This window comes from Rhinopithecus roxellana, chromosome 21 (genome assembly GCF_007565055.1).
Source record: "Rhinopithecus roxellana isolate Shanxi Qingling chromosome 21, ASM756505v1, whole genome shotgun sequence".
NCBI classification, from domain to species: domain Eukaryota; kingdom Metazoa; phylum Chordata; class Mammalia; order Primates; family Cercopithecidae; genus Rhinopithecus; species Rhinopithecus roxellana.
In genome coordinates, this window is record NC_044569.1 from 66,413,871 (window position 1) to 66,438,189 (window position 24,319).

The 24,319-nt window shown below is 35.6% G+C and overlaps 1 protein-coding gene across 5 annotated transcripts in view; it reads right to left on the reverse strand.

The window, feature by feature from the left end:
- Nucleotides 1–24,319, reverse strand: part of PIGN (phosphatidylinositol glycan anchor biosynthesis class N) — a 142,475-nt gene that overhangs the window by 83,091 nt on the left and 35,065 nt on the right. For 4 of the 5 annotated variants that reach the window (XM_030926073.1, XM_010388814.2, XM_030926074.1 and 1 more), the window contains 7 exons: nucleotides 19,025–19,149; nucleotides 17,773–17,903; nucleotides 16,702–16,818; nucleotides 15,062–15,102; nucleotides 12,177–12,236; nucleotides 10,732–10,824; nucleotides 9,993–10,048 (listed from right to left, as the gene is read on the reverse strand). In XM_030926073.1, coding sequence (XP_030781933.1) covers nucleotides 9,993–10,048; nucleotides 10,732–10,824; nucleotides 12,177–12,236; nucleotides 15,062–15,102; nucleotides 16,702–16,818; nucleotides 17,773–17,903; nucleotides 19,025–19,149 — 623 coding nt within the window. The remainder of the gene's footprint in view (nucleotides 1–9,992; nucleotides 10,049–10,731; nucleotides 10,825–12,176; nucleotides 12,237–15,061; nucleotides 15,103–16,701; nucleotides 16,819–17,772; nucleotides 17,904–19,024; nucleotides 19,150–24,319) is intronic. The other variant, XM_030926076.1, reaches the window with a different exon arrangement.

Consider the following 24,319-nt stretch of genomic DNA (forward strand, 5'->3'; position numbering starts at 1 on the left):
ACACCACAGAGCTAGTAACATAATTAAAACCACTAGGTCACAGAAGGTATTTTACATTTAAACAAGGAACTTTTGAACAGATGGGGTCCATAAGAGATTAGGAGGAAAAAGTACCCAACTCCAGAATCACTGCATAGATAACAGTGTTAGCTCAGGGCACAGCTGGATACTCACATGCAGCCACAGAGAACAAGACAAAAAGAAAAGAAAGGTAGAAGAGTTCATTTAGGTTGATATGAGGAAAAAATTCTCCTTTGTTTTCACATTACCAAAGTGAGTTTTGAGTCATTAAAATATTTTAATAAAATGTTTAAAATATTCATTAAATTCTATAAGCCCATTATTTCTAGAGGGCTATCATATTTTAATATTGCATTTGCATTTGCATCTACTGTCCCTTAGCTAAACTACATTTTCTTTAATATATTTAACACAAAAAATATTAGGCAAAAAAAAAACTATTAAATTTCTTCTATTTGGCTTTAATGTAAGAGTCATCATAAAAAAATATTAAAATATAAGTATACAAAGATGTCTCCCTCCCTCAGTGGTGTGCTGAGTGCTGCGCACACCAGCTCCCAAGAGCAGATGGTGTACAACTCTTCCCTTTCTCTAGTCGCATCATCCTTGGTAGCTTGAAATTGATCATAGTGAGCGTATTTATACCAATGAAATTGGCAAAGGCTATTAATGGGAGTCTTTCCCTCTCTCAGAGAGCTGAGCCTCTTGCTAGCACATCACTGCCATACTTTCCCACCTTAAGTCCACGTTCTTAGCTGTCTTAGACGACTGCAGCCTATAGCAATTAGTGTCAGTTAATGAAAGCTGGTATATTGGCTGTTATTACCTCAGAAGTGTGATGAGCTGCAGACTTCTTGCGTCTCTATCTCAGCTGCTCTCTGAGGTATCAGCAAATCAAAAGTCCTCTTCCCAACACTGCCTTCACTGAAGTTGTCTTGTTTAACTTCCCTACTTCCTATAAATTTGCATCCCTCATCTGTGGGTTTGGTGCTCCTCAACTGTTCTTACAAAAACAGTCACTTATAATACATTGAGCTATCCCTTATCACACTGTTATCATTTGCTATACTGTCTATATGTTCCCATTAGACTTAGAGTCCAACAAGGGCAGGCACTATGTCTATCTTTTTCAACACCCAATATAGTGCCTGGAACACAGTAGGAAAACAAATAAATATTGGTTAAGTGAATCAATGAAGCGTTGTAAGATAATTACTCTGCAATGGCTGAAATGATGACAAATGTAAACTATTAATTTCTGTTGAGAGTTAAATTGTGTCCCCCCAAAATATCCTAACTTCTGGTATCTGGGAATGTGACCTGATTTTGAAATAGTGTCTTTGTAGACATCATCAAGCTAAAGCACATTAATACTAAATTAGGGTGAATCTTAAATCTAGTGACTGGCGTCCTTGAGAGGGAGATCTGGAGAGAGAGACACAAGGAAGAAGATCACTGATAACAGAGATAGAGAGTGGAATGATAAAGCTACAAGCCAAGGAAACCGAGGATTGCTTACAGCCCCTAGAAGCTAGGTAGAGGCAAGGGAAGATTCTTCTCTAGAGCCTTTGGAGGGAGCATGGTTCCAGTGATACTTGATTTGGGACTTCTAGCCTTAATTTTGGACTTTAGTCTCTAGAACTGTGAAAGAATATATTTCTGTTATGCTAAGCCATGTAGGTTGTGGTAGTTTGTTATGGCAAACTACCTAGAAAACTAATATATCTTCCTAACGACTGCCCAAATTCAGATTGCCCACAAGGAAAAGTGATGGTTTTACCATCTATTGTTCATTTTCCCTTTAATCGATGCACAGTTACAGATATGAATAAACTACTGAAGTATTAACTTAAAAAGCAACATGTTTGAAATACAACATTCTACATAGAAATTTGTGAGGAAAAATTTCCTTTATTGACTAAATAATTTTTATTGAAAATATCAAGTTTTTTTTTTTTTTTTTTTTTTTTTTTTTTGAGACGGAGTCTTGCTCTGTCGCCCGGGCTGGAGTGCAGTGGCCGGATCTCAGCTCACTGCAAGCTCCGCCTCCCGGGTTTATGCCATTCTCCTGCCTCAGCCTCCGGAGTAGCTGGGACTACAGGCGCCCGCCACCTCGCCCGGCTATTTTTTTGTATTTTTAGTAGAGACGGGGTTTCACCGTGTTAGCCAGGATGGTCTCGATCTCCTGACCTCGTGATCCGCCCGTCTCGGCCTCCCAAAGTGCTGGGATTACAGGCTTGAGCCACCGCGCCCGGCCGAAAATATCAAGTTTTAAAGAATCTATAAACATGTTATGTTTAAGTTAAAGAGAAAAATGAGTTGTCTTAATCTGTGCACTTTATTTTGCTGTAATTATTACTATTCATTTTCTTCATGGTTACTTGAATACTATAGAATAAAGTAAACCACATTTTAGGATTATCAAGAATTTTATCAATTATTCAGGGTCAACTAGTGTTTAGAAGACAAGATCTCCTAAAATGCTGCCCTTTACTTACTCTGATTTTTGTTACAAAATTTTTTTATTTTCATCTACATATGACCTAATATTTTAGTGATACTTATCTACTCCTTTTTAGAATGTCTATTTAAAGGGAAAAACATTTTTAAGAGTATAAAGACAGAGAAAGCAGGATAAAAATTTATTTCTAGAATAATTTTCATTCCTTTAGCATGATCAATGGTATAGAATCATATCATCCTTCATGTCATAAGTGAATAAGTGAATAATATTTTTCTATGGAGGTATGTGATGCACAGAAGATTTTTTAAAGACAAATTTCAGTTTTGAAGCATAAAATTACTTTTCTTATAAATAATTAGTAAATCAGATAGGTAAACTGGTAGAAAGGTTCACATACAAGCTAGTATTTAAAATGGTCTAAGAGAAGGGCCTTTATCAGCTAAAAGAAACACATTTTATTAGAGAAACCAAGTATTTGTTCTCATTTCAGTAGAAAATACAATTTTTTGTTGAAATTTCTTTAAGTTTCTCAAATTTGTATAATAATTTTCAAATGAAAAAGTAACAGATATTTTTGCTTCTATTGGCAAGGTACGTATCTCCTTCCCAATTCCATGTTTTTCCCCCTAAGACATCTCTTAAGAGATCTTTTCTGCTTTCTTCTTATTCTGTGGCATTTTTTCTTTTAAATTATTTCTTGTCGTACTCCAGCCTCTACAACACACAGTTTTAAACGTAAAGTGTTTTTCCGCCTTTTGCAGTTGGGCGAGCCTTATATGCTTCGCCTGGTCATGTAGCTCCACCTGCTGGTCATCCTTCAATATACCATCACCAGGGACTAGTGGACCCAATTTCAGCTTTAGGGTTTTTTTGGTTTTGGTTTTTTTTTTTTTTAGCAATTCTATTTCTCAGAATGGATGTTTTATTACTTTTATTCTTTTTAGAGGTCTTTAAAATATCAAAGAGAAAATTTACTTATTTTTGCAAAAAAATAGTATATGCAATTACCACATGGCCCTTTTAGACCCTTCACAAGCCTAAGAATCTTGGCAATTTTATTTTTCCTATGTTCTGAAACATTTGCTATTTCATTATCCTAGGAATTATTTTATTATTCACCAATTACTCATAACTATGCTGGAAAAGGCTGAACAAGACAATGGAAAAATGGTGAAGATACTACAAAATCTAATGATGATGGTGAAATTAATCATGTCAGGAAAATTTCAATATTATGAATTTTCAGATGCCAATGTCCTAGATGAATTTTCTCAAATTAAGAACAGACAAGTGAACAATATATTTCTAAGAACAAAAAATGATACTTATACAAAAAGAAAGACTTTATTACACATTAGTTTGTGAAAAGAACCTGGGTTACCTTTTTTGCTAAAAGCATATGTGACAACAGTATTCTTTGATCTTTTATGTTTATAGGACAACATTTACTTGATATGGTTTCTAAGAAGACATGCTGACATTATGTGCATATATAAAAGTGATTAAAAAGAAACATATGAAACAGTGAAAAAAACTCACTGGACTAAAGAAATAAAGGGTCGATGGTACTCAGTAAATGGTGATAACTGTTTTTTCTGATAACACCAAACACGAAAGACTTGTAACGCAGAGCTAACCATTAGTCAATGCCCTCAAATATATCTATTTCAAAATACCTCAAAGGAGGAATGAAAATTTTTAATGGGTAAAAGTAAATACCCTTAAAAAAATTTAACACATAGTTTCTGTGGTTCACATCTCTCTAAATGATTAAAAAATAATTTTCAATTTAGTATTCCACCTGGTTCTGGTATATTTTCCAATTTTATATAACTAATATAATTAATAAATTCTGATTACAGTCAGGCACAGTAGCTCAAGCCTGCAATCCCAGCACTTTGGGAGGCCAAGGCAGGCGGATCACTTGAGCCCAGGAGTTCAAGATAAGCTTGGGCAACATAGGGAGATCCCATCTCTATAAAAAATATTAATAATGATAAAATAAAATTCTGATTATGATGCTAGCTAATATCTTTTCCATATGACTGTTAAATTTTATGTTTTATAGACCTCACACTTTTAATTATTTTTCAATATTTAGTTCTTTAATCAATGTAGAATTTAGTTTTGTGAATAAAATGAAGTTACAAGAGCTAGCCTTATTTTTTCCAAATGAATAGTTAATTTTCTTAGTACAAATCTTTCTCCTACTGATTTGAAACACCACCTTTAGTCAAAACCAAATCCCATATACTTAAGACAGTACCAAACTTATGAGAGTTTGACTTAGGATTTTTCAGCTAGCATGGAAGTGATATTCATTCAGTAGAAAGCATACTTTGAGTACCTATACAATGATTTTGTGTTTCACTTTCAATACAGTATTCAATAAATTACATGAGATATTCAATACCTTATTATACAATCGGCTTTATCTTAGATGATTCTGACCAACTGTAGGCTAATGTAAGTGTTCTCAGCACATTTAAGGTAGGCTAGACTAAACCATGATGTTCAGTAGGTTAGGTGTATTAAATCCATTTTGCACTTACAATATTTTCAACTTAGGGATGTAACCCCATCATAAGTCAAGGTGCATGTTGTAGACAAGTGAATCTTGTCTTTTATGTACTCACAAATCAGTTCCACTAAATCTATATGTTTAGCCTGCATCAATATCACATTTTTTAGAGTTATAATAGTTTTAGAATGTGTTTTGGTATCTAGCAGAGCAAATCTCTTGTTCTTCTTTCTCAAAACTAATTAAGCTATTCTTGAGAATTTATTTTTGTTATAAATTTTAAAATTATGTTTTTGAGTTATACAAAAATCCGTTTGTTATAATACCATATTCAGTAAGTAATTTGGAGAGGACTGACATTTTTACAATATTGAACAGCAGTATCCAACATTTTTTTATTTATATTGTCTGTTATGTCCTTAATAAAATTTGATAGTTTTCTTTACAATATACATTTCTCATCACTTTATTGCTGGGTATTTTATTTCTATTATGAATCCTTTTCCAATTACATATTCTACTGAATTTGTGCCAATGACTAGAATATCTATTTATTTTGATAAACATACTTTTAAAAATATATTTTATCAAAGCAAGATATGCACATATTTTTAAAAAATCAAACAGTACACAAGGGCATAATAATTCTTTTTCATTTCTCAGTTCACCAACCCAGACCAAAAACTTTTACATGTGTTTGTTTTTAGTTATTCCGGTAGTTGCCTACAAAAAAACATGTTCTTCTTACTTTTTCTTGACTTGATGACTGGGGGTACTTTTTGTTGATTCCCTCTTGTCTCTGGCTTTCGTCCCCACTCAATTTGGCTGTATCACATTTTTACCTCCTCTTTTGGTGACCTTGGTTACTTTCATAATCTAATACCTAAGGCTGGGCCTAGTGGCTCATGCCTATAATCCCAGCACTTTGGGAGGCCAAGGCGGGTGGATCACGAGGTCAGGAGTTCAAGACCAGCCTAGCCAACATGGTGAAACCCCATCTCTACTAAAAATACAAAAATTAGCTGGGCGTGGTGGTACACGCTTGTAATCCCAGCTACTCCAGAGGCTGAGGAAGGAGAATCGCTTGAACCTGGGAGGCGGAGGTTGCAGTAAGCTGAGATTGAGCTACTGCACTCCAGCCTGGGCAACAGAACGAGACTCAGTCTCAAAACAATACAAAACAAAACAAAAACTAATACCTAAACCTCTGACTAATTAAACTAAAGATAAAATTCTCCATATTCTATTTCATGAAGACAATAGAACCGGCACTATTCCATGTACATTTCCTTCCCTCTTTGCCTTCCAACCTGTTAACTGTACTTGTACATTTTCAAGGCTGCTAACATTTGCATTCTATTTGGTAATCATAATTCATTCTTCTCTGCTTTGTCCAAGGATTGACTCTAAAAGCTGAAAACCAATATTTACATCATCATGACTATTTAAATACTATCCACTGAAAAACAAAGTTTTATGCTACAATTAGATTTTCTCATCTATTTCTTTAAAGCCTTGACCCACATGACAATGTTCAAAGGAATTCCCTTTCTCACAGTCCTAGCAACTGTTCAAAATCATGCCACATCTGAGGGTGCTTTATATTTGAAGCATGCTTTCTTGTAAAGTTTGAAATGTTTCTTTCTCCCTTTTCTGATTGTTATTTTTTTTTTTTTTTTTGGTGGGGGGGTGGTGCAGATGAAGAAATGTATGTTTTCTATGTATACATCATGTCCTTAATTTCTGCCAGCTTCTTACTCTATCCATCTATTACTTAAAATTCATTTCATTTAGTTTGAGGTCTACACACTTCCTTTTCTAATTTGGAGGATCTGCCTCTCATTTGGACCATTCTTATGCAATTTATCTTTCTTTAAGTTTTTTGTTGCATTCTTCTTATGAAATATTTATTTTATTAAATGTAAGAGTTATTTTTAATGCATCTAGTACCTACCTACATTTTGCAAAGTTAATGCTGCTTTTGTTTTATGGATGCAATAGTTTCTTAAATATTTCTGAGAATTTTAATGTTTTTAGGTTTGGTTCTGTTCCTTGAATTTCATACAACCTCAAGAGTCTATTTCTCATGTTATCTTAGATCTTTTTGGTCATATTGCAGGCTTTTAGCAAGTGGTGATTTTTAGCCAGACAGGTCTACAGGCAGGACTGGTCACTACACTCCAGGGTGGGTAAGCCAGTACATGGGAATCAGCCATCTTGCCAGGCCCCCAGAGGACACAAAGGTAGTAGTGGCTCTAAATATGTATGTGTAGGTAGACACTGAACATCAAAGTAGGGGAAGTCTATGATCAGTTACCATGTCACATAGAAAAAGGGGGCGCAGTGTGCACCTGAACCCTTGCTGAAGAGTCCTTCCCTAACCAGCCTGTCTTTCTTTTCTTTTCTTTTTTTTTCCAGACAGGGTCTCACTCTGTTGCCCAGGCTGGAGTGTAGTGGTGGGATCTTGGCTCACTGCTGCAACCTCCGCCTCCCGGGTTCAAGTGAGTCTCATGCCTCAGCCTCCCGAGTAACTGGGATTACAGGCAGGCGTCACCATGCCTGGCTCATTTTTATATTTTTTGGTAGAGACAGGGTTTCACCACATTGGCCAGGTTCCTAACCAGCCTTTCTGAAGTGGCTGGTCTAAAGTAACCTTCACTTATTCTCACTCTCAACAGCCCTTGTATTTTCTTCATAAAAGGAATTGATAATGTGTTTCTTATTCGCTTCTTCATTTGGTTATAGTTTGCCTGTGACACTACTGTACAAATAAACTCTATGAATGCAAAGCCTTTGTCTATCCTGTTCACTGCTATATCCACAAAACACATACTAGTCAATCAATATTTCTTGAAAAAGGTATGAACACTTACATATTCCTCAGAACCAATTCCACTAACAAATCTCAAAGCATAAGAGATGTAAATAACATAATATCCTAATGATATATTTAGGGTAATCAATCTTATATGATTGTAACTTGCAAAATGCTAATTTCATTTTATTTTTACTGTCCTATACACACATATATACACACAAACAAAGTCAAGTATACAACCACATTATTCAGAGGGTAATACAATATTTATGCCTTTCTTTTTTGTTTTTGAGATGGAGTCTCGCTGTGTTGCCCAGGCTGGAGTACAGTGGCATGATCTCAGCTCACTGCAACCTCGGCCTCCTGGGTTCAAGTGATTCTCCTGCCTCAGCCTCCTGAGTAGCTGGGATTACAAGCATGCGCCACCACGCCCAGCTAATTTTCGTATTTTCAGTAGAGACAGGGTATCACCATGTTGGCCAGGCTGGTCTCAAACTCCTGGCCTTGTGATCCACCCGCCTCGGCCTCCCAAAGTGCTGGGATTATAGGCGTGAGCCACAGTGCCTGGCCGCTTTTCTAATTTATGAATATCACACTAGTGCAACAGAAGTTGTCACAAATAATTCCAGTGAAGTCATTCAATCACATCTTTAAGATTCATAGATAAAACAATTTCTATTTAATTGGTCAACAGCAAATCCTTGCTAATTGAATGTGAACCTCAAAGATGCAAGCCCCACACAGTCAGTAGTGCAGAGCCAGGTCTGTAATCTAAATCTTCCCTTTCCTGATTCAAGGAAAACACATCTTCCTGGACCTGGGATAGCAAAAATCTGCTGCTCACCAAAGTCGGCTCTCCTCTTTGCCTACTGTGATGGTTAATATTGAGTGTCAACTTGATTGAAGGTTGTAAAGTATTGTTCTTGGGTGTGTCTGTGACATTGCTGCCAAAGGAGATTAACCTTTTGAGTCAGTGGAGTGGGAGAAGCAGACCCACCCTCAATCTGGGTAGGCATCATCTAATCAGCTGTCAGCACAGCTAGAATAAAGCAGGCAGAAGAACGTGGAATGAGCAGACTTGCTGAGTTTTCCAATCTCATATTTCTCCTGTGTTGGATGCTGCCTGCCCTTGAACATGAAACTCGGAATTCCTCAGCTTTTGGACTCTTGGACTTACACCAGTGGTTTGCTAGGGGTTCTCTGGTCTTTGGCCACAGACTGAAGGCTACACTGTCAGCTTCCCTACTTTTGAGGTTTTGGGACTCAGACTGGCTTCCTTGCTCCTCATATTGCAGATGGCCTATTCTGGATATCACCTTGTGATTATGTGAGTCGATACCCCTTAATAAACTCCCCTTCAGATAGACATCTATCCTATCAGTTCTGTCCCTCTAGAGAACCCTAATACATTCACCCAGTAGGAGCTGATGTCTCCGAGAATTCTAGAGCCTCCTACATGTGTAGCAATTATCCAGGCTCAGCAACCCAAGTAGCTGGGACTACAGGCATGCGCCACTATGCACGGCTAATTTTTGTATTTTTAGTAGACACAGGGTTTCACCATGTTGCCCAGGCTGGTCTCGATCTCCTGAGCTCCAGAAATCTGCCCACCTCAGCCTCCCAAAGTGCTGGGACTACAGGCAAGAGCCACTGCGCCCAGCCTATCTTTTTCTTATGGCTTCAAAATCTTCACAAGCAACATACATCTTCTGAGATCCAAGCCCCTCTTTCTAATTAATTAACTGATATCTTCAAATGTAAGTTGAACTTAGTAACATTCATCTTTGTCTCCCAAACTAGTTCTTCTTTCAATAAGCCATATGGAGCCAGCATCTTCCTAATCAACCAAGCCAAGTGCCAGGAAGTCACACTCTTTCCTGCCCCCACACCTTCCTAGTCAACTAGTCAAGCCCTGTGGAGTCCATCTCCTTAATATTTTTCATGTATCTCTCCATTCCCCCATCCCTCTTCCAGCCATTCAAAGTTATCTAGCACCTGGCTCACTATTTAACAACAGTAATAGAAGAGGATTTCAATTTGGAGTTTACACTAATGTATATAAAATGGCAAACTGTGTAAGTAAACTAATCCTATCACTCAGTGAAAAACTGCAAACTCAGTGGAAAATTCTTTCCTTCAAGTTAATAAAAAAAATGTAAGGGACTTACTTAAATGGTGTAAACAAAAATGGTAAAGTAACTTCTTTTTTCTGAGTCATTTTCACCTGGGAACCAAGTATGAAAATATTACAAATGAGAAAAAAATGAATTTCATTTTGAAATATAAACATCCATTAAAATGATTCTTTAGGGATGGTTAACCACTTTGAAAATAAATGAAATTTTATGTTACTATATTGTTTCATAAATATTTAAAGAAAAATTTAACATTTTCTTACTATCTCAATAAGCTGAGAATTAAACATATCAATCTTGCAAAATAACATACTGTAATTAAAACTGTACTTCCTTAACTCTGAAAATAAAACAAGCCAAACCGCTTATTCTTAAAAGCGTTAAGAATAACAGAAGGTTTCAGTCAAAGAGTCACCTCTTTTAACTCTTAAGGAATCTCACAACGTACATGGAATGACAAGAAATGTTGCAATCTCTAATAAGACTTCTATGGGGCAAATTCTAATAGTTAAAGAATTGACTTGCAGTCGTTGTAAGCATACGTGGTAATCTTACATTCAGTCATACTCCTCAAAGACAATTTGATGCCCTCAGACTAAGCCATAGAACCTACACTTCAGAAATGTGAAACATAAGTCAAATACGTAAAATTTAAGGGTAAATTTACAGGGAAATAGTTAAAAAACAAAATCAAGTATTTTCCCTTAATATATTCAATATTTAAATTGTAGTACTGTCCATTTTTGTGTGTGCCTTTTTAAATTTTTTTTACCTTGAACTGTTCAAGAATCTGTACTGCATTTGTAAACATGCTCTCTGCTTTGAAGAGATCAGTGTTGTTAAGATAATCCACAGGAAGGATTCCCTGCAAATAACAAACACCAGCTTATTGATAGTATTCAGACAGCTCAGGCTATTCTTATAAAACAAAACAGACTGAAAAGCAATAAAGATAAGGCATATGGACAAATAAATAATTGAAATAGTTAAATGAAAAATCTTTTTAAAACTATAACTGAAAAATGTTCTATTATTTTTCTCATAAAGTAGATGTATTAAGATAAGCAAAGCAAGAGATGAATTAAATTCACTAACACCTGGCATTGGCTGAGAGAGAACTATGTTCTAGGCAGTGAACTGAGTGCTTCACACACAAAAAAAACAATTACTATGGTAGGCCACAGCCAGCCTACTTAAAATGAAAGACTTCAGACATATCAGACTGTACTGTACATAATAAGAGTAAGGACTATTCTGTTAAACTTTTGTTTCATTATACATATACACAAACACTATGACTGTTGGGGTCATATTACTCAGCATTCTGGGTTAAATAACATTATTTTTTAAGAGTACATTTGATTTTGAAGAGCTAATAAGAGTGGCTGGTTGAAATAGTTATTTTCGGCATTTCGGTATGCAGGGCCCATTCTTAACAGCATTACTATTTTCTGTTGAGAAATCTTGCCAATTAGATACAGCATGTTAGGTTTATAATCCAGGGACCTGCTGATTACAATCCAGGCTAGACCATCTGGAATTTGACTCCTGATAGTCAAGGGATAGAAACTAAGGTATAATGCTACTCTATGTCAGTGCCCTGAGAACAGCTCTGCCATGGGATCACGGCTGTGGTTCCTTCTTCCAAGTCTCCAGATATCCTGGTTCCAGGTTATTCCAAGCCTGGTTTTCAAGCACCACTTTGTTTCAGCAAATCACCAATATCTTTTCAATAACTTCCCTTTAAATGAAGTCAGTTTTTGCTCCTTGTAATAAAAAAATTACTTACACATTTCTACCACTTACAACCAGAATACAAAGATATAAATCATACACATTTTAGAAAATTAAAGTAAAGAAAAGCTATTTGGCTCATGTTCCATGTTACAGAATGTAATACACAAGCAATTATGAGGTACTGCATATTTAGAAATAAATATACAGGAATATATAGTTTTAAATGTAATCAAAGATCATATAAGCTGGAAGCAGTGGTGCATGCCTGTAATCCCAGACACTTGGGAGGCTGAGATGGGAGGACTGCTTGAGCCCAGAAGTTCAAGACCAGCCTGGGCAACACAGCAAGACCCCGTCTAAAAAAACAAACAAACAAAAAAAAAGACTCCCAGATTATTCAGAAACACATAAAAAAGTAAATTTTACTGTGCAATAGTTTTTTTTTATACTGAGAGTTGATAATAAAATTTTATTCCTTACCACTGAGTTAAGAGGAAAGGGAACTCCAATAAGGGAAGTCATCAATGGTGCAATATCAGCCTACAAATAAAAAAGCTCAATTCTAAGAAGTCTATGGACATCAACAAAGAAATTAAATAATGTAATACAACCATATTTTGGAATATAACCATGATATTTGTTATAATCAGTTACCTTCAAACATGTATTTAATATAAAAAGATATTAATCTCTAAAAGTGTCATTTGCTAGACGTATATGAATCTACAAAAAAAATTTGAAAAGAAACCAGTAAAAGCCCTAAATGTAAAACATACTAAAACAAAAAATTACTTATCCTATTAGCTAAGAATTTGACCATTTTATGTAACAGTTTTTCAGTATTATACAAGGATGCCTTATTTAGACATAAAATGAATATCAAGAGTAGACTTTAACTGGAGAAATGTATATATTAACTAGAAAAACAAAGTATCAGAAGGAGGTTTGACCAGCCAGTGACGTCCAAAAAAGACATAAACCAGAGAAGAGGCTCTTTAGTCAAAAGATCCCAAATACCATTTTGGATATCTCCTCTTCAAGGTCATTTTCTCGGAAGACTTGTTCAGCTTTTTTCTATCTTCACTTCCTCACCTTCCCATCACTCTTCTGCCCACTGTGGCTCACTCTGACCTTTTATCATTCCATAGACTGCTCTCTCTAAGAGAGCTAACCACCCATTTTCTAAATCTGATTGACTATGTTTATATAAGTCCTTATAATTTTCCAGGCAATGAAGTACTCGGAATTGAGAATGCCCAGCTCCAAATTTTCAGGCAGGTTTTTTAACCCTCCAATTGCTCGATTTCTTTATCAGTTAAAAAAATAAATACAAGTTTTTCCCTTGTATTTATGACAGGAGGTATGACAGGATTAAATGAGATAAAACTTATAAAGTACTTGGCACATAATAAGCCTGTGATAATGATAGCTACAAGTGCTGCTGGCATTACTAGACCTTTCAGCAGTATGGCATAGGCCACTCCTTTCTTGGCCTCAACACCACACAGCAGAGTTTCTTCTATCTCACTGGCTCCTCCTTTTCAGATACCTTCACTACTCTCTCACTTAAAGTTGGAATTCATCAAGTTTGTTCCCAGGCTCTCAATCTTTCTCACTTCCTACTATTTAGACTGTCCTCCAGGTACCATCCTGCAGAAAACTGGAAATCTCCAAAGTCTTTCTAGTCACCTTTTCCTTTTCCCTCAGAATCCACTGTCAGCCACCTCTGATCTCTTCTCCACGCTGCAGCCAGGGAAATTCTCACACACACAAAAAACCACATCATGTCACTCTCTAGGCTTCAAACTCTTCAAGGATTCTTAGAACTTTCAGAATTAAGTTCACAAGGCCCATGAGACCCTGAAGGGTCTGTGCCTCCCTTCTTCTGCCTCACATCACCCCATGGCTTCTATTGCTGTATAACGGCTTTCTTCAAGACCCTTTAATACACCATGTAACCTCTCACCAGAACTTAGTGTATGCATTTCCTCTGCCTGAAAAGCCCTCCTCTTACTGCCTTGGCCTGCTAATTCCTATTTATTCATGAATCTTAGCTCAATCCTCAACTCCTCAGGAAGACTTTGCTGACCACAGTATATCACATACATCCACTCTACAGTCTCACTGCTGCACAAATCTCTTTTGTAGTAGTTACCACAGCTTCAAGTTTACATGTACTTGTACAACAGACTGATGAGTATCTGTTCTTACCCCTAAGGTATAAATTTCCCAGGACAGGGATTAAGTCTGCCCTTACTCACCACTAAATACTTACACTTAGTACAAAGTTGAAACACACCACAGACACATCACAGTGTTAGTAGAACGAATGAATAGAAGAAGAGATTCTCATTTGATGGAGATCTGAAGCAGGAATGTTTGCCAACAGACTGACAATTCAGAGAGCAGTAACTGAATCTATGTTCAATTGCTGATTATGATCTGGTCTGGCTATGAATAAGAGATGTTCTTGTTTTGTGATCTTCAAGTCATTCCTGTCTTTTTGACAGTGATTTTTAATTGCAAATTAATAAATTGCTATTCTGACTTAATATGTTCATGTTCATTTACTTGGGTAGTATGCATCTATCCTGGGAGAAGACTATTCTTATTATGCTGGGAAGAAACAAGTTTCTACAACCACAGGTCTGAAAGTGAGACCCTAGACCTTGGTTTGTCCACCACAGTAAGTAAGCTCAGCTTGTGTGGTGACCTGGAAGGCAAGATGCTCCTGCCACTTTGGAAGCCATATCCCAATGATGCTATACCTTCTATAAATAGCGAAAATGGCTATTAAAGTAGCATGTTTTTAACAATGACAATTCTGTGCTTCATATTTACAGACAATGCTACTAGTCTAACTTTATCAGAGTGGCTATACATTTTCCTCTAACAGAAGGTTTCTAGCTGAGTAATTTATAATCTCATCACTTTTTTCCCATTGCATTTGTAAGGTTGCTGGTTAGAAGTAAAGGTAAAATATGTGTTAACAAAAAGAAAATGTAACTGACATACTATAGGAAAGAAATCCATAACCGGAATTTTAATAGATCTGTGCTTAAATTAAGCAATACAATCATGAAAAGCAATCACAGAAATTTAACAGGCATGCAAACTTCAATTTACATAACAAATAACTATCCAATGTTATTTGGAAGAAGTCTTTTATTTTCACTTGAAGTTTTGTTTGTTTTGCCACAAGAGAGATTAGTTGAGCTAAAATATTTGCACTAAAAGAATTCCCCTTAGTAACTGAAATGTTTTGAAAAAGAATTTGTCAATATTATCTATTTTTTATAGTCTTTGACTAACCTCCTTATAGAAGATAAAATTAAATTTGAATGTAATAAAATCGAAATGGATACCTGATTGACATCTAGCCTCTTCCAGTTCTCCAATCTCCACTCTGAAAGATAAAATCAGACACAAGATCTGATGTTAAGATTTAAAAAAGAATAAATCATTTGATTTTAGGAGTGCCCAATACTTACGGAAAACATAGGTATTAGAAATGTCTATTTTAAGCCAAGTGTGAATAAAAATCATGCTTAAAGGCAAAGGTATATTTTTTTAAATAATTTTTTAAAAAGTAAATATTTGGTGTTTCCTGTGATGATTTATTAAGCTTCTTAAATGCTCTTTGGGAGATAATTGTTTCAAAATATCAGAGGCCGAGGAAGGAAAGATGGAAGAGAAAAAGCACAATGGTAACAACTGTCAGCATTGACAACTCATTACAATCCTGTTCGAGAGAGTTATGAAGGCAATTGATAGGAAGTTAATTAATTCAAGCTTCTCTTTTTTTCTGTGATGGCAGTTGCTCCCAAAACACTTAAAACTGTAGTTGTGATATTCCTGTAGTCACTAATCACAAATGTTAACATAGTATATTGAGTTATTATTAAAATTGCCTTCAAAGATAGGCTCATTCTTCCATTTTGCTACACATAAATTCAGAAATTGCATCAAACAGAAATCGAAACAAGTGATTATGAGAGACCAAGTTTTGATTTAATGGCTTTAGGATATACTGCCAAAAGAGTTATAAGATATTGTATAATAAAATTTCATTCAATAAGCTAATTAAAGTTTAAAAATGTGTTTCTGACTCTACTAGTCAACTGCCAAAAATTCACAATTATCAGTTGATGAAAAAGTGCACATTCCTTTTCTCTAAAATGTATAGTTAATATTCATATGAGAAAAAATGCATTTATTTTGTGACAATTCTTGAAATCATGTGATTCTAAAACACCAATTCAGTGAGAAATCAAATGCCAAAATAAAGTTAAATCTCATAAATACAAACATACTATTTATCCTACTTTCTATTTTGATCCAATCTAATCCATTTATCACAGAGCAGTCAGAAAGGTAGCTCCTATGACAAACTGGAATGTTGGCATGATGCTCTCCATCAGCACTTACAAACATATAAGAAATCGCCCTCTGAAAAATGCACCATTACTTACTGAAGACATGCTATTGAGTGCATTATTCACTGTGCTCTTCTGACTTCATTAGGGCCTAGGGTTGAAATAGCTCAGTACTACCTCTTGCTTTTTATCTAATAGAGATATCTTGTAGGTAGTGTGATTTTATAACTGATAGTATGTACTTTGCTTGAGTTGAAAAATCTCAATCAAACTGATAATTTACCTCTATGAAACCTTAAATTTCCTCTTATTTAATTTTTATTTACTCTACCTCACATTCAAATTAATTAATAAATGAATAAAAGAACATTGAAAGTTCAGTGTATCGGCTGAGACATTCAGAAAGGTCTAGTTATTAGCAGTGGTGTGCTGGGAAGGGTTCAACAAATGGCTCTTTGAGAAGAGAAAAACCAACAATCCCTTGTAGTGTTTGCATAGAAACAGTAACGGCACAAATGACAAAATGAGGGATTTACAACTAAAATTTGAAAAGTGATTTCTTAAAAAATTAAACTTTGTTCTTATTTTAAGAGGCTGTATTTATAAACACAGTAAAGAAATGCTTGTACCTTTCAAAAATGAATCATCAAATTGCTGAGCTGATACTCTTTGGGGATAATTGATTCCGGCTCCCCAAGTGACTAAAGGAGTTAAAGTCTCTGAGGGATGGCCAGCCCCATGGGAACCTACAAACAAGATACCAAGAATAATAAGACAAATATAGAAGAACTAACTTACAACTAAATATTTTTTAAATAGTTTGTTCTGAAGAGTTGATCCATATATTGTTAATTATAGTGACTACATTACCAAATGGTTACAATCTTTTATGACAATTAGTTTGGCAATATTCCTATAAAGCAAGTTAGAGAAACAACAACAAACAGGCAAAAACTAAAACAAAAAAACCAGAATGCCTGCTGAGTAACTATGTTTGAAAGAATAGAAATAATAACAATAAGACATGGAAGAAATGTTGCTGCTGCCAGAGTAGCACTGCAGACAGGAAGAACAGAGAGCTCCCTTGGGCAGTAACCACCCAAGCTTGGGGCAAGCAGTAGAGACTTAGTCTGTTCTGGAGAAGATGGCAAGGTCTCCGGGTCTTTTTCTTCCAGGCCACTCTGGCAGGTAGAGCCAAAAGAAGTCCTTTATAAAGTGGAATTCAAATCACTAGAAATTCATATTGTGATTTGCTTTTGAAAAAAAAATTTCATCTTTGCTTTATTTTGTTCTCTGTGCACACATTGCATTTGCCTTGGGAATCTCACAGGGTGCACAGGCTTATCCGGGACAGAATTTCAGCAGCCATCAGTCCCTCAGTAATACCATCTTAACACCACTCCCTCTGCCAACATATACACTTAATTCTCTGTAGATAAATAATAGTTACTTTTTATTTTCTTCTCCATTTTCCTCTAGTTTCTCATTTGTAAATGAGAATATATTCATTTTTTAGTTAGAGAAAATATTTTTAATATAAGATCAGTTGTTTTTTAGGCTAACATTTTAAGCACAAAATTATGTGCTAGACACTTTGTATATACCAAAACATCTAATCCTCTCAATATCATAAAATATTTGCCAGCTACATTTATCACTACTTTAATTGTAAGGTACATATCAATTAAAGACACACTAACCCCAGTCTGTCATTCCATGGTCAGAGGTAAAGATAAATGTTGTTTTCCCATCATTTCCATAGAAATGGTTAAACATAGACACGATTTCTTTAACTCCATCATCAACTTTTTTAATATTATCCTTGTAGTCTCTATGTATAAAGAAACAGAGGAACAAATTAAATTAATTTGGAGAAATCAAATGTATTCAATGTGGATTTATTACATTCAAAATCAGTAACTTCTGAAATGCTTTTAGATTTCATCTTAAATATTTTAAAATCAGAGCACTCTAGATTGTTGAAATAATTTTTTTCTCCTTTTAATGAAGCAAAATAACCCAAAATAGTTTTCAAAAATGACTTAAAAGGAGGGGACTGATTAACAAATATATTTTAATAAACCCTTTTAAGTCCTAAATGAGATTGATGACTTTCATGTCTCTCACTCTCACTACATAAACTATACTCTTCTGGCCAAATTAAAAGTATCATTTCAAGTATAGAATATTTTCATTCCCTAAAGTGCTTGTGATATAAAATATATTAGCATGCTTTGAACACATTATATTTGAGATTGCCATACAACTGAACAAGGTTCTTTCGATACGAATATTCCATCAATTACAACAGTGCCTCACGTTTAAGAAGGGGATTGTGAGGTATTCATTACTGGTAGCTAACCCAATAGGTTTTACAGCTACTGTTAGGCTAATCTAAACCAAATGCAAAATAAGAAATAAGAGTATAACATGGTATCTTCCTTTTACTTATGGTCTTCAAAAGTGAGAAAAATATTTGCTGTTATATATAAGGAGTGTTACTGAATTATGGTATACAAAAATTTATACAATTTATTTGCTAGATACAATACTAATTAAACGGAATACACAAGGAATAGATAATTACATCTTTTGGTGATATAAAAGTTAATACCATAGAATGCTTTTATTTTCAAGATTCACTGAAAATATTTCTAAAATATATAGATATTTTAGATATTTTTTTTCTCTGCTTCAGTAAATGAAGATTATGGAATATGTACAGGATATATTTTACTTATATTGACGTGTCATCTGGATACAGCACATATGATTTAAACCACTACATCAGAAATCTCATATAATCAAGAACTTAATATACATTACAGTAGTTATTTAAAATATTAGCTCTGTTGTTATAATTCCAAAGAAAACATTATAATAATTTAAAAGTTCAATAGAATAGATGTTTCCCCTAAAAAATACAATTAAACATAGCATGCATTAAATTACCTCGAGGATGGTCGATGAGCATGTCCATTTGTATCTATTCCTAATAAATGTAAGAAAAAAACTATTTTCTCTTCATTTATTTTAGAAAACAAAGACTGGTTGTTCCTGGCATGATGAAAGAAGTCCTACATATAACAAATGAGTTAAAAATATTTAGTTCATTTGTTTTATTTTAAAAATAATACTGATGAAAACATTTAAATTTATGCATAAGTACAAAATTAAATTATCTCACGTTATTTAAATCTGTGACCTACCAACACAACGTCTTTGCTATCAGCCCAGACATCTATGTTCAATGAGCTAGCTGTTTGTTATAAGAAGGCCAAAAAAAGGTGTTACAAAGGGGATTGGGATCATAATTTCATAGAGATCTCATAATGTTGTTAATCTCACATCTAACTTAATAAAACACAGCAGATTGAAGACATATTTTGGCAAGAGCCAAAAATAAAATAGTAATAGTGTTACCAGTTTAAGAATCATTTATTATTTTTAAATATTTCAGAACTGGACCACTTCTCATTGTCCTGTGTACTACCAACCTAGTCCAACCATAATCTCCAATTTTAGAACATTGCAAATAGCCTCCTCATTACTTCCTTTGCCCCAACAAGAATGTGTTCTTCAAATCATGTAACAGAAAAGCATCAAATTCATAAAATACCACTTGGCAGGGTGAGGCTGGGAATAATTAATTAAAATAAAATTTGAAGATTATTATGCTAATTTAATAATGATAAACTAGATTCATAAACCCTTCTAAGGCAAATGATTCACCCTGTATTCATATATGCATGAATATGGGTTCAAAACTATGAAGACTACTTTTAAATTATTTTAAAATAAGTTAACAGGCTATCTAAGATACATCTTTGTTGTTCACATAAATGCCTTTAACTGTAGAAGATGTTAACTTTTAACAAGAGATATTTAATTTTTCAACAAAAGTCTGAAGTATTTAAGTATTTTTTTCAAATAATTCTTCATTACTATGTTAAAAAATACAAATGGTGCAATTAGAGAACTAGCTATTCAAGAATAGAAATAAATTAATATAATATGTAACCTGCTATCATCTGTCTCAAAAGTATAAAATTGCCCCCTAACTTTCATATACATTATAATTAACCCCTAAGAAAATTTTAAAACTAGAGAAAAATGATAAGTTCTTTAAGAGAAAAGAATTAAAAGTTAAACACATAATTGAAAGCTGACAAAAACAAAAAACTGAGCAAATGACTTGAATTATATCTATAATTTTTCTATAGCTGGTACAATATATTCAGCTACGTAATCCTTTCTTGGAGCTAGATGTGCTCATCCTATCCTTTCTTGCAGCTAGATGTGCCTTTGTGGTTTTGGCCAATAAGATTTAAGTCAAATATTTCAGTCTTAAAGCTATGTGGGTCTAAGGCTCTTTGAAATAAATATAATTCAGTAGGAAAGAAGATCCTTTTTTCTTCTTCATATTGTTGACCTAAAACATTAACATAAGGGCAGGAACTCCAAGGGTATCTTGAGTCATGACATAACCTTGAAGACAAAACTCACGCTCTGAGGTTAGAGGAAAACTTCAGGAGACTGAGTGTCAATGTCACTGTGGAGCCAATATAGCACCCTGGACTGCATCAATGCTCAGCTGCCTACTGCTGACATTATCTTTACTTAAGATAGAAGTAAACTTTTATTTTCTTCCCTATTACACAGGTATGATCTAATCTAAGTTAGTATACTTATTCATGTACCAAACAATTCTGATAGGGGAATTGTTGTTGTTGTTGTTGTTGTTGTTGTTGTTTTGTTGTTGTTGTTGTTTGAGACAGGGTCTCTATCGCCCAGCCCAGGCTGGAGTGCAGCGGCACAATCTTGGCTCACTGCAACCTCTACCTCTGGGTTCAAGTGATTCTTGTGCCTCAGCCTCCCGAGTAGCTGGGATTACAGGCATGCACCACCATGCTCAGCTAATTTTTTTGTATTTTTAGTAGAGACAGGGTATCACCATGTTGGCTAGGCTGGTCTCAAACTCCTGGCCTCAAGTGATCCATCCACCTTGGCCTCCCGAAGTGCTGGGATTACAGGCTTGAGCCACTGCGCCCAGCCTCTGATAGGGGTTTAAAGTTAACAGTGTGAAAAAGTCAGTATCTCTGCCAACAAGATGTATATTGAAGGGGAATATGTCAATGTATGAACAGTTACAGTATAGCACAATAAAGTATTAAGGGAACATAGAGGAGGGTTATCTAAGTCAAAGTAGAAATAGGGTAGAGCAAAGAGAAGTCACAGAAGACATAATAGAGAAGATGATGCACGAACTGAGATTTTTAAAGTGAATAGATTCAACCCAGGTGAATCTTTGAGGCCATTATACTAAGTGAAATAAGCCAATCACAAAAAGACATAGACTGTATGATGCCACTTATGATATAAGGTGCCTAGAGTAGTCAAATGCATAGAAATAGAAAGTAGAATGGTGGTTGCCAGGGGTTGGGGGAGGGGGAAATGAATAGTTTTGTTTGTTTGTTTTGAGACGGAGTCTCACTCTGTCACCAGGCTGGAGTGCAGTGGCACGATCTCAGCTCACTGCAACCTCCGCCTCCCGGGTTCAAGCGAGTCTCCTGCCTCAGCCTCCCAAGTAGCTGGGACTACAGGCATGTGCCACCACGCCCGGCTAATTTTTATATTTTTGGTAGAGACGGAGTTTTACCATGTTGGCCAGGATGGTCTCCATCTCTTGACCTCGTGATTCACCCACCTCGGCCTCCCAAAGTGCTGGGATTACAGGCGTGAGCCACTGCACCCGGCCAGAGTTATTGTTTAATGGGTACAGAGTTTGTTTTGCAAGATGAAATATTCTAGAGATTAGTTGCACAACAATATGAATATACTTAACATTACTAAATTACAGATGCTCCTCACTTACAATGGGGTTATATCCCAATAAACCCATCCTAAATTGAAACTATTGTAAGTCAAAAATGCATGTAATATACCTGTTACAGTAGTTAGACAGGCATGAGTGGGGCAAGAGAGAGGTCTTCCCTAACCCACCAGGAATGTCAGGTGATGATTCAGCAATTATCACACTGCCTTTCTAAAAGTAGTAGATTGGCAGCTGGCACCAGGGAGAGGCCATTTCCTGATGGTCCACACTTGCCGCACTAAAGTGTTAACTGAATGCAAGCACCAGAGAGATGCATTCTCAGGCATGTGCATTAAGAGACCAAATGGTGTAGTATGCCTGTCAGGGGGCACTCCACCAGAAAAGGAAAGAAAGCCTCGGATGGGTGTATGTACAACTTTCTAAACACACTGCATGCTCACCTTCCAACATTAAGGAAGGCACTGCACATGCAGGCGCCCCACCCTAAGGGAAGAATCATGGAAAGGGGCCAGCCTATAAAGTCCTAGGATCAAGATTAAACACTGCACTTGACCTCGGTGCTCACTTCTAGGCATACTTCCCATTCTCTCCTGTTCTAAAGCTTTTGTAAATAAAATTCCACTCCTGCCTTGGTCTCTTCTTCTACCTTATGGCCCTAGTCAAAGTTTTTCTTCTGGGGAGGTAAGAATTGAGGTTGCTGCAGATCCTTACGGATTTGTTGCCAGTAATTCAGATACCTTCCGCCAGTAACATACCTAACCTACCAAACATCATAGCTTAGTCTGGCCTACTGTCCACAAAGAGTCAAACTCTATAAAATACTTGAAGAGATTTATTCTGAGCCAAATATGAGTGACCATGGCCCATGACACAGCACTCAGGAGATCCTGAGAATATGTGCTCAAGATGGTTGGGGTGCAGCTTGGTTTTATACATTTTTGGGAGACATGAGACTTCAACCAAACATATTTAAGAAATACATTGGTTTGGTTCAGAAAGGTGGGACAACTCAAAGTGGGGATTGGGGGGAAATTTAAAAACTTTCTGGTTGGCAATTGGTTGAGTTTCTTTAAAGACTTGAGATCAAAACAAAGGAATGTCTGGGTTAAGATAAAAGACTGTGGAATCCAAAGTTCTTATTTGCAGAGGGACCCTTCAGATAGTAGGTTTCAGAGAGAATAGGTTGTAAAATGTTTCTTATTAGACTTTAAGGTCTGTGTTGAGGTTAATGTCAGAGAGGTATAATGAGGCATGTCCGACACCCACCTCCCCTCATGACCTGAATCAGCCTCTCAGGTTGCATTTTAAAAGCTTTTAAAAGTGCCCTGGCTGAGAAAGTTCATTGAGATGCTTGGGGGGGTGGTGTTTAGAATTTTATTTTTGGTTTACACTACCTTCAACATACTCAAAACATTTACATTAGCCTACAATTGGGCAAAATCATCTAACATAAAGCCCATTTTTTGATAGTGTTGATAATGTGAGATAAGTGAGATAATAATTACTATTTCATGTAATTTTTGAATACTATACTGAAAGTAAAAAACAAAATGGTTGTATGGGTACTCAATGTATGGTTTATACTAAATATGTATGGCTTTTGCACTGGCGGAAAGTCAAAAGAATCAAAAGTTAAATCACTGTTAAGCTGGGGACTGTCTGCAAACATTTAAAATGCTTAAGACAGTAAATTTTGTATTTTGCATTTGTATTTTTTTTACCACAATTACAAAAAACAGGTGAGTAGAAAACTGCATGGATCTGGAAACTGTTTGGCTTGAATTAAGCATGAGTCTCTAGCCAGGATATGCAGTTCAAAAGTAAAACCCTTAACTCACTCTCTAGCCTCTTCTGAGACCTGGCTCCCAGGCAGTCCTCCTGCCACACTAACCTCCCTTCTTTCACTTCCTCAAATCCATTATGCTGACTCTTGACCAAGATTTACATAATGCTGCTGGCCTGCAATACCTTTCCATACCAATCCATCCCTATCCATTTCTTTGTCTCCTATACCTCTTCTGAGATTATCTCAAACCTCTTAGCCTTCCTTTTCTGAAGATACATTCTTGGTCTGTATTTTTCCTTCACATCACTTACCAATGCTGATGACTTCATATTTTCATTATAACTTGGTTAATATATATCTACCATATTTTATGAAGAAGTCATGTGCAAATCTTTTTTTCTATTCACTACCGTGTCAAGACTAGTGGTGTTGAAATAAAGAAAAGGAAGAAAGACAGGAAAATCAGGCCAGCTACCAGCTAAATATGTCCATTCGCAAAGAATCAATTCCATGATTTTGGAGGGATTTTAGCTACACATATGAAATTAGAAGCCAAAGGCTTTCATGCAGATATTAATATTAGTACATTATGTTAAGAAGTGATGATTAGCAAAATAATTTGCTA